General features: G+C 45.5%; 1 protein-coding gene across 1 annotated transcript; it reads left to right on the top strand.

Moving 5' to 3' along the window:
* Positions 1-384: 384 nt before the first annotated feature.
* LOC120660670 (WRKY transcription factor WRKY62-like) lies at positions 385-1935 on the top strand. The gene is made up of 3 exons (XM_039939287.1): positions 385-706; positions 831-1196; positions 1359-1935. The coding sequence occupies exons 1-3, from the start codon at positions 431-433 to the stop codon at positions 1737-1739; spliced, it is 1023 nt and encodes a 340-aa protein (XP_039795221.1). The 5' UTR covers positions 385-430; the 3' UTR covers positions 1740-1935.
* Positions 1936-11335: the final 9400 nt, after the last annotated feature.

The following is an 11335-nucleotide window of genomic DNA, read 5'->3' as shown; positions in this document are numbered from 1 at the left end:
GCCGCTCGTTAATCAAGCCCCGTGCCGTGCTGCAGCTGCAGGGAGCAAACAAAACCTACGAACTCGAGTAATCAGTCTCTCGACGCCGAGGACGCGAGGAAACCGCACAGGAAACAGTCGACGCGACGAAGCGGGGAGAGGAGGAAGACTCGTCGGATTAGCAGGAACCGCAGCAAGAGGGGGACTCGTCTTCGACCACTTGGTTCGGTTGGTGGTCCATGGCCACTTGTCCTGTCCTACCCACGAGCACAGCAACCGGTGACGCGCCAGCGGCTGCCGTCAGCGACCCGGCCGATCGCATCGTCAGCACTCAGCACAGCTCAGACTCGGAGCGTCCTCCTGCTCCTCGTCCGGAACCGATCGGGAGAGATTTGACTCCACCACCGGAAAACTTGTGACGGTGGCGGAGGGGCGTCAGGCGTGACGCGGCATGCTGACGGCGGAGGGACCGGGATGGCTGTCGGTCAAGTCGTTGCCGGAGCCCGGAGGCCCCAGACGATCCCCGGCCCATCCTTCCCTACATAGCATGGCGCGCCGCGTCCTCGCACAAGCTTCACGTTTCCTCCCGTTCCGAGACCACCCGCCGCTGCTGCTCCGGATCTTTCGCCGGACGCCGTGCCACGTGGCCATGGACGGCGACGGCGAGTGCTCGTCCCCCACCGGCAGAGCACCGGGGCTCCTGCCGCTCTTCGGCCCGTCACCGGCGGTGAGTCCATCTTCACCTCATGAACCACCACCTGGTCACCACCATCAGTTCGCTTCGACGCATTTTGCAAGTCTCTGGAGCCACTCTGACGTCCTCTGTTCCATTGGTGTCCGCGCGTGGGCAGGCGGAGAGCCCCGAGGACAAGCTGAGGCGGGTCAGCGAGGAGAACCGCAGGCTGTCCGGCGCGCTGGACGCCATCCTCGCCGACCACCCCCACCTGCGCGCCCTCGCCGCGCCGCCGACGCCGAGCTGCCACGTGCACGGCAATGCGGCGCCGGCAGAAGTGGCCGGCGGCGGCGGCGTGACGGCCGAGCCAAGGTCCAAGGTCCGGACGGTGTGCGCGCGCGCCGAGCCGTCGGACGCCGACGCCAACCACCTCAAGGACGGCTACCAGTGGCGCAAGTACGGCCAGAAGGTGACGCGGGACAACCCGTACCCGAGGGCCTACTTCCGCTGCGCGTACGCTCCCTCCTGCCCCGTCAAGAAGAAGGTAAAAAGACCTGCAAATTCGCACTTCATTCCTTCTCCTGGATTTTTTAATCCTGCAAAACCATGCCGATTTGCTTAATCTTTCACCTTTGTAAAAATCCTGTATTTTTGCTGATCTTTTTACAAAGTTTCTTCGCTGAACTTTTTTTCTTGTAAAACGCAGGTGCAGAGGAGTGCGGAGGACAAGTCGATGCTGGTGGCGACATACGAGGGCGAACACAACCACGAGCAGCGCGCCCAGAGCGAGTATGTCAGCGACGCGCCGACGATCCAGCTGCTGCAGCAGCAGCAGCAGGCCGGGTCGCTGCCGTGCTCGATCTCCATCAACTCGTCGGGCCGGACGATCACCCTCGGTCTGGCGGACCAACGGCCGGGGTCGAACGCCGAGGCGGCCGCCGCCGCGGAGGTCATGACGCCGGAGTTTCGAAAGGTCCTGGTGGACGAGCTCGTGAATCTGCTCAAGAACGATCCGGAGTTCATGGAGTCTCTGACAAGCGCCGTTGCTGCGAGGGTGATGGAGAGGATACCAGGGCAGATATTCTGATGCACGAGGATGTGTAGGATGTCCATGGATGCAAATGTGAATATATTCATACACGTGCAGTTTTCGTGGTTATAATATGCTTGGGATCTTGTGGGTTCGCTCCTGCAAAAAGAAAAGTTCTGGTACCCGAAAGAACAGGTACAACATTACTACAAGAATCTTTATGTTCATACCTCTATGCAAACTTATATTCTCACTACGGGAAAAAAAATCCTCAATTCACCTGTTGTTTAGAGTGTTTCTCACCGTTTGAATAATTGAAACCCACAAACTAAATATTAACAATTTAACAGCCGAAAACTTAGTATGAGAAAGCAATTGTGCTTATTATTTATTCCTTGACACCATGCAATTTCTCTTCATCTAATTCTTTTTTCCCTAAACATGGTACAGATGTAAGCGTCGTATACCCGCACAAATACTCAATCCTATGAATGTACACTTGCACAACATAACTCTGTGAATGCGTCCACGAGATGTTAACCTTGAAGTTGATGAAGTCACTGCGAGGTTCTCACTATGACGGTCATGTCACCTACTATTGAAAAAATGATTAATCATAAATATGACCACCATGCTTAGCTAGAGACTGAACCCGGCTGAACATGCTTGTAGTGATCAATCGTGTCAATTTCCATTGATAATCATGAAAGATGTTCTCTCACGAGTCACGTAGAAATGGCTATACCAGTTCATGTTAAATTATAATCGACATGGTAAGAACTGGATAAGTTGCTACTTTATATAAATTTATTGTATATTGATTGAACAATTACAATATATATCTACATTGATACCTTAATTGTATAACCATTTCACTTTTTCTAAAAAAAGTATGGCTAAAATCATAGTTCGCAAAGTATGGCTAAAATCATAGTTCGCACATAGATAGAGAAAATCCGAATCTCAAATACTCCAGCGCAAGCTAAAATATTTGCTTAATTAATATGCCATGGATAAAGCTTTCCTTAATTACAAACTACAGTAGGTAAGGTCGAGTGTAGGAATCCAAAATTGGATTCACCATGTTAGGCAGATGGGCCACAATAAGAGATGACATACCTATGTACTGTACAAAATGGGAAAAATAAATAGGGATGAAAAAATATACATATAATAAATGGTAAATGGAGTCTATCACAACTTGATAGTAAAGATTACAGTTGTGTTAAGAAAAAAGGACAAATATATAATTGCAAAGATAAACAGTATTTAAATGTTGGCCATAATTTATCCACTTACTTTCTACTCTCCCTGTTTTTAGAAATATGAAGGAAAAGCTAATCAATTAAAAAAATAATTAGTTTTGTTCGAAACATACTTATTTAAAAGAGAGAGAGAGAGAGAGAGAGAGAGAGAGAGAGAGAGAGTAGTACTTTTGCCTCTTCTAAAATGTAAATATTTGTTTAAAAAGAAATTGATGGCTTGTGTAGGAGCAGAAGTTAATCGAGTAGGAGTTAACTAGCTTTTTCTGCTCAGAACTTTTGTCAAATTCATGTGCTTCAAATTAAAAGCAGTGTAAGAATAGGCCATTTGCATTGGAAAATTTGAACCGAATCAATAAAGAATAAACCATCTAAGAGAATTCACCGACCATGGTATTATTAGTGCCTGCTTCTAATTCCTATACGGAAAAAACACGTGCGCCGACAAGCGAGCGACGTCTTCTTCTGCACAAAAAGAACAGGGAAAAGGGGAGAGAGAGAGAGAGGACCTGACGTCAGGGTGGTTACGTCATACGTATGCACTAGACCGCTGAAGGAAAACGTCAAGAACTAGACAAGTCGTGTGTTACTAGAATTCTTGATGAAAAGTTAAAATTGGCCTCGGAGAATATGACCTGGAGTTGACGGCATGCGCTTGACTTCCAAGCCGGTACTAAAAGCTGCTTAGTCGCTTGATAACACCGATAACCTCTACAACAACGTGAGACTTGAGTACTTGACTGACTGGACATTCTATTAACTAAAGACGTAGTACCATAGTAGGAGTATTATATTCAAGAAATAAAACAAGATGTACGATATCTAGTCAGGCATGCGTGGCGATAATGGTGAGACGCTATTTTGCTGATTTTTTTAGTTTCTCCCCCGAAACTTTTTTTAATAGAATCTTGCTATTTAGAGTATTAATAAAATTGTTTACAAAACTTTTTGCATGGATGGGTTATAAATCATAAGATGAATCTGATGAGCCTAATTAATTCATAATTAGCGATGGTTATTGTAGCATCAGTGCTGGAAATCATGAATTAAATAGGCTCATTAGATTTGTCTCGCAATTTACAACTCATCTGTGTAAAGAAATTTATAAATATATTTTATTTAATAATGCTAAATAGCAAGATTCTTTTTGATGTGACGGTGTAAAATTTTTGGGGAGGAAACTAAACACCCTAGTACAACTTAGATACTCACAAGGTACACACGCTCACCCCTATGAATGCACTAAAAGTACAAAAGGTTTGCCAAAAAACCATATAAAAAGAATCTAAACCAAGACTATGCAGAGTTAAGACTGACCTTACCGCTTGGTGATTCTATTTGCAAAACATCGTGTCTCAACCTTTTCACTTCTAAGTTCATTTTACAACCTCAACTATGGGCTACTTTGGTAGACACTCACTTCTCTCAAAACTACTGTAAACAGTGGCGAAGCCAGGAATGGAAGGCAGAGGGGCTGGTGACCCTTCTTCTTCCTTGCTCCCTCCCTTCCTTCATCAATAGCCTCCAAAATTTTAGGAGGGGCTGTGGGGGGCTCCATGGAGTTTTGGGCAGTAGGGGGACTGGAGCCCCCTCAGCCCCCCCTTTAGATCCGCCCCTGACTGTAAACACATACTAATACATAAAACTAACACACTTCCGAGCGTGTCTCCTATCACTCGTCTATAAATAAACCGTTGAGCTTGACTACATATATAATATGTAACCGTAAAGATGTGCGCATAATTCATTCTTAATAAAATTTGAAATCTAGTGATGAGTGAATTCATACTAACCGATGATGAAGTTCAAATCCACTCTTTGTTCTAATTTTTAACTTTTTGGAAGTATTTTTCTTGGATCAAGCACCTTGTTTAGTTGTTGAGACTAAACAGTTCGGTTTACTGCACCAACCCTGTTCCACGCATCTCAATTTCTTGCAATCATGGCATCATCATGAAAACGACACGCATGCGTCAGGTTATAGGCGTCATATGTCGTGCCAAGTGGAGCATAGCTCGGGTGAAAAGGATGTTCTGAAACCATACACATGTTGGTACGTGCATGATTTTTTTTTGAAAGACTTACAAAACTTTGAATTAAAAGAGGTTGGAGGTACACTTAAGGGCCACCAATTTGCGCCTTTAATACTGCCGTGCCATCACTGCCATCCTAGCTAGCTAGTTGGTTTTGTGAAATTGGAAATGAAGCTGATCAATATCTATTGATGCGCGGTCTTGTACGAATTTCACGTGGGACCAGTGGCAGACAAATTAAGAAAACTATGATGAAAATTATTGAGACTTTAAACCATGTCGGCCTTGTGCATTATCCATAACCTGAATTGGTTTACATCTTAAATTCCGGAAACAAATATGGGTAAAGCTAGAAAACATTTGAAACCATTCCGTGATGTGTAAGGCTTCGCAGAACACATGAGTTGCTGAGTGGGGGGTCGAAATTTGTATATTATTAATAGCAGAAGCGCTAATAGAGTGCGCTAAAATTTAGCGTTGACTCAAACTTTACCACGAGTACAAGTGCTAATAGGTACTAATTTTAGTACTCAACCATTCCACCGACCCTAAGTACTTGCGAAGCTGCTGAGAGCTCAGAACAGATGTACGGTGTCGTCAGCAAGCAAACGTCACAGGACTTGCCCAGAGACAACGTCATGCAACATAACTTGCCGAAAATATGACTTGGAGTTACCATGTGCTTGACTCGTTAGCTGGATAGCACTTGGCCCATATAATTTGAAGACTTGACTGACTTGACAACCCTATAATCCTTTATTAAATCCTGATCCTCTGCTAGTACCAATTAGCTTAGCCGGAGCTACGTGTGAACACTGATGAGAGAATATATTCAATTATCATGATAAGAAAAAGTACATTGGCACTACTACATAAATCTTTTCAGACACGGTTGAATTTGATTTTACGTCACTGTTAATGACGCATTTTTAGAGGCAGTTTTATGCCTGCCTCTATTAATAGAGTAGAAAAAACAAAAAAACCTTGGGCCCACCGAACCCATCAGGCCCGCCGAGCCCATCGGGCGCTGCGGCCACCGCCACCATGCACCGCGGCCGCCGCCACTGCATTCATCCGCTTGCCCGCGTTCGCGCCTCAGTGCACGCCCATGGCCGCCGGAGAGAGAGGGAGAGGATTGCGAATCCGAATATTGAGAAGGAATTCAAACAAAAAACATGCAGAAATAGAAAAGGTGGATAAGCGTAAAAGGTTGTGTGGAATAGAAATGTTCGCACCATAATAACTAATAAAGTTTTCTCTAAACATTCATAGAAGTGAGTGTATGTGAGCATGCCCCAGCATCTAACTATGTTTTGCAAAAAGAAGACCTTTGGTAATGGATTTTGCCAACTTTCATTCAAAGTTAAGCTAAGTTACTTACTGTGAAATCAATCCTATATTATGACGAATACTTCATTAATCATATGAGATAATTTATCAAGAGAATAGGCACCTTGTTATCGACACAAAAATTCTTTTGTTAACCGACGGGTGGAGGTCTGGAGGAGCTAGCTGTTATAAGGAACTAGGCACTAACTTTCCTGCTAAACGTGCTAGTTGTGTTTTTTGAGGTGATTGTCAAAAACTAGCATGAATTCATTCACCGTATTAGTTTCTTCGCTAGCAAGCAACACCAAATACATGAATAGGGAACGCGCTAGAAGGATGGTTAACGCTTAACTATGGATATATGTCGCCAAATATGATCTATAGCTTGTTCTTGCAGCTTTCGGATACCCCAAGCCTTTTTCGTTATGAACCTAGGTGATTCCAAACAACAATGAAATGGCGGGCATTTTCTGCACAAGTTCCATATAATCATATCCGTGAGATCATGAACTTATCCCTTATAATCATGAACCTTGGCCATGAGTCTTCGAGGTCTGAGTTGGTCTTCTTTATTAATCTTGCTTCTGTTCCAATCCCATCAACTAGCTAGGTTACTAGAACAAACCACTAAGTAATCTATCGGCTATCGCTTATCCTTAGACCTGAACAATCAAGCTATAGATTTCAACGCTTACTTCACAAGACAAATTAAACATGCGGCAGTTCAGATGGAAGTTTATCTTAAAACTTACTAGAATGCAATGGATCAATGGATATAATATTACTCCCTCCGTTCTCTTTGATAGCCCTATTTTACCTTGACACAATAACCAAAAACAACCTTACTTATCATATAATAAATACAACACAAATTTTTGAGTTGGTCTTTCAATGTTTTAACTGGAAACTCCTCGTTACCATGATGTCATGGTGATTGGTCAGCACGAAAGCTCCTCCAGGGAAAACAAAGCCAAAACGTCGACACCGAGTAATGGATCGGAATAATCCAGGGGAAAGGTATGTGGAGATAGAAAAGTCTACTAGGACGTATGGGCCGGGATCTGTTAAGCTCAATGATGCATTGCTGGAAAGTGACAACAAGGTAGTGTCAATGGAACTTGCTCCAACAATGGTTACATGGCCACATGGCGGTGCTTGGCATTTTATTAATACCGGATGAGACTTCGATTCTTGACTTGGTGCCATAGAAAGACGTACGGCGATCCGCTATGTTTCCGAAGGGAGGTGGTTATTTTGTCCATCCCATTCCCACGTGAGCAGGCAACGTGTCGAGTTTAAAGCTAAAGAACAAAATCCCGGGGAAACACAAGACAAAAATAGATTTAAAATGCAAGGGGCACTAACAATGGTCACTTGATGATGCTTGCCATCTGAAATTCTGAATACGAAATGACTTTGTTTCTTGACTTGGTTTTGCAAAAAGATGACCCTCTATGTCGTCCAGGAGTGATGGTTTATCTTGCCTTTCCCTTTCCCCACGTTATGAACACGTAAAAGTTTTGTGTCGTCGGGTTTAGAGCTACTCCCTCCGTTTTCGATTATAAGGCTCCATCAGTTTTCTGCTTTTTCGTTTATGTAGGGCGCCTGTGTCTCGGTACTCCCTGCCTCATTTAATCGCGAAATCAATTGGCCCACAAAACTGGCGCGGGAAATATTTGTTGTGGCTGTTTTGGCAGCAGACGATACGGCAAACGAAGCGGCAACCTTGCATGCAGCCATGCACCAATTACTCCACAGCCTAAGAGCAAGTATTATGGTCGACGAGATGCTAGTGAGATATTACGTGTAGGAGAGAGAGTAGGAGAGAGAGGGTGTGGGACCGAAGCTGGCGACCAGAGAGGGGTGAATGGGAGCCAATCAAATTTTTTTCGAAATTTAAACCTGTCGGCCTATATCCCAATACACCGCAAACCCTCGAACCTAGGTCAATGAGAATAGTTATGGACAAGCTATCTCAAAGTCAAAAGACCCAAGTTCCAAAACGGAAGCAACGCAAGAAAACTTCTCAAACTGCGGCTCTGCTGAGTCATACCGGTCTGACCGCTTGCCCGGACCGGTCAGACCGGTTGCTCCCAGACAGCCCGCAAACAAAAACTCCAAATCGCAAATCTTGAGCAAACGAAGTCCAAATCTCATCAAACTTGGAGGAAAGCGTCGTATCTACCCCATGAACATATCCCCAAAAGATCTCTCCCGAAGGATCAACAGATCGTGAGAAATCGAGGGAGAATCGAAGAGGATTGGGGTTTTCTCAAGAACACGAAATCGCCAATCCGTGAGAACTCATGATTCCAGGGGGTGTAGCACTAGGCTAGATGCATAAGAATCATTGCAAAGAGTTCGTTAAACCACGGAGACAAGGATTGTTCTCCTCCAAACAAGAATCGCACCAAAAGAGGAGAATTGAATCCAAAACGCAAAGGAGGAAGGGAGGACGAGATGCTCAGCACACACAAGTGAATCTTAACCAAATTTCATTCATTAAATCACGAGGAATTCACCTATACAAAGCTAGAGCCATCCGCTCATCATCCACCCTCTAGAATTGAGAGATTAGCTATACCTAACCCTCTTTTGTGTTGGAGTTCTTGGCCCTAACCTGAGCAGGGGGTAGGGAGAAGGAAAAACCCAGAGAAAACAAAGGACTCCAGAGACTCACCCAGCCACGGGCTGGTTGGGGTATTTATACCCGGCTGCTGCGGCCAGACCGGTCAGACCGGTCCAGGGGACCGGTCAGACCGGTCGGGCAACATCACCCCGCTGTACAGCCTCGATCGACGGCGGAGCTTCTTTCTTCGACTTGAAGTCTTTGCTGCAATGCCGCCACGTCGACGAAGATCCGGTCCGCGGTTTTGGAGGGTCCGCGAAACCCGGGTAGGTGGCCGGTTTTGAGAAAACCGCCAAAACCTCACGTGCGGGAAGATTCCCGCCTCCACGCCGTGGCCCTAGACGCCGTTCCCGCCTCGGCCTTCTGACGGCCCTAGACGCCGTCCGACGCCCGTCACCTCCTCGTCCGCAGCGAGGCCCTAGACGCCGTGGACGCCCGTCACCTCCGTCAGTCCCGAGACCGAGGCCCGTGCCTCCACGACTTGGCGTCTTCAACCGCCGTCCGCCTCCTTGGTTTTGTGGCGCAAACCAAGAAACCCGCCTTCCGTCGCCGCTTGCGCCCTCGATCCAGGAGTGGACGCCACAGCTGCCACCCGGTCCGAGCTCCGGTCCCGGCTGCCCTTCACCGCCGTCCACCGCACGGTCCATCGGCCACAGCACCTCTACTGCAGCTCCCCGTCGACACTCGACGCCCGTGTACCTGCAATCCAAAGACCAAGCGCACGATCATACCGCACGGTTGACAATTCACTCATCACAAGCAGGATAGAGTACTCAACATTTCTCAATCTCCCCCTTGATGAGTGCATTGTCAACACACCACAAACGAACCAAGAGAAGTGAAAGCAAAGAAGAACAAAGAAGCACAAGCAAGTGACAAAAGGCTCAGAAAGGAAAGAACAGTCACCCACTCAAGCAAAAATCGATCCCCTAAGACAAGGGCAAAGGCTCGACGCAATCGATCAAAATCCAAAACATGACTCCTCAAAGACAGAGGTAACGCTCGACGCAGTCATGGAAGAAGCAAAGGGAAAACGAGGAAAACCAGGAGCCAAGAACAAAGCAGAAACTCCCCAAGCAAATCTTTTCCCTCTCACAAGTGCAACTCTCCCAAAATGATGCACTCTCAAAGCCCTGTGCACAACAAGCTTTTCAAAATTCAAACAAGTCTCCCCCTTGTTCAAACACTTCTCTCAAAATTCTCCCCCTTGTTGGCACATGCACACATCAAGTCTAAAAAGACCTAAAGCTCCCCCTGAAGCTGAAACTCCCCCTAAACAGATGCTATGCAATGAATGCAATGCAGGAGGTGTAAGTGAAAGCATTCAGGGATACAAAGATATGAGCAATATCTAGTCTCAAGCACGTGTGCATCCAAAAACAAGACCTGCATGTAGCTCAACAGGGTATATCAAATCAGTCTAGAGCTAGGCAAGTTCAGTTTCGGGAGAAATAAAAACATCACCCATGATCTAGCACTAACAAGTAGGGAATGGAAAGCAGTGCTACTCTAACTCATACAGGTGAGCCAAATAAGCCAAAACAAGTTGCCAACATTTATTTTTCAACCAAATTTATAGCAATCATTTCTTAATGCCAGGGGTTGAAAGCTTGTCATGCTTTACTTAGCAACGAGGCCAAGCCTATGTCAAAGACAATCAAAAGCTTAAAGCACTCATTTTAGTCATGCACAGCCTTGCCCGGGTTCTCACAAGTGCAAAGTGAGCCATCCCGAAAGCTCGATCAGTGCGACAAGCAATCCCACCTGGATCTTTTCCATCCATTTCATGAACAGTTCAAGCAATTTTACCAGGTTTAGATCATTTGAAGTATGAATTGCTGAACGAAAAGCCACACTAGAATGAATAAGATAGCAATGCATATCAACACGCCCTAACATGCTAGTAGCCAAGACAGGGTGATCATGTTTTCAGATTTTCAAATCAAAATAGCTTAACTCAGATGATGTCATATACACAGTGGAGCAAGCTATACATGATCAAGTTTATCAACTCACACTAGCAGGCACTAGAAGATCATAGCAATGTATACAAGAATGCTAGTGCAAGTGAGACAATGCAAAATGCAAACATGTATAATGCATATGCACAATGTAACTACCAAACCTAGAAAACCAAGAGAAGCAAAACAAAGACCTACCAAGCTAACCAAAACAAAAGTCAGCGATCAAAAGGGGTAACAAACCCCAAGCTCCCCTCGTAAGCGAGCAAAGGTGTCCTACTCAAGCGGTTTGGTGAGAATATCTGCGGTTTGCCTCTCTGAAGGGACATGGATCAGGTCTATGTGTCCTCTCTCATGGTTATCTCGCAGGAAATGGAATCAGATATCTATGTGTTTGGTTCTAGAGTGTAGGACAGGGTTCTTTGCAATACTAATAGCT

The sequence above is a fragment of the Panicum virgatum genome, chromosome 2N (assembly GCF_016808335.1).
Source record: "Panicum virgatum strain AP13 chromosome 2N, P.virgatum_v5, whole genome shotgun sequence".
Lineage (NCBI taxonomy): Eukaryota > Viridiplantae > Streptophyta > Magnoliopsida > Poales > Poaceae > Panicum > Panicum virgatum.
Note: the sequence above shows the minus strand (reverse complement) of the source record. Positions and strands in the feature narration are given on the sequence as shown.

Bases quoted from the DNA above. Each gene is read 5' to 3' on its own strand.
- LOC120660670 (XM_039939287.1), top strand. From the start codon at position 431: ATGCTGACGGCGGAGGGACCGGGATGGCTGTCGGTCAAGTCGTTGCCG. The intron at 707-830 runs GTGAGTCCATCT...GCGCGTGGGCAG, and splicing joins TCTTCGGCCCGTCACCGGCG to GCGGAGAGCCCCGAGGACAA. The intron at 1,197-1,358 runs GTAAAAAGACCT...TGTAAAACGCAG, and splicing joins CCTGCCCCGTCAAGAAGAAG to GTGCAGAGGAGTGCGGAGGA.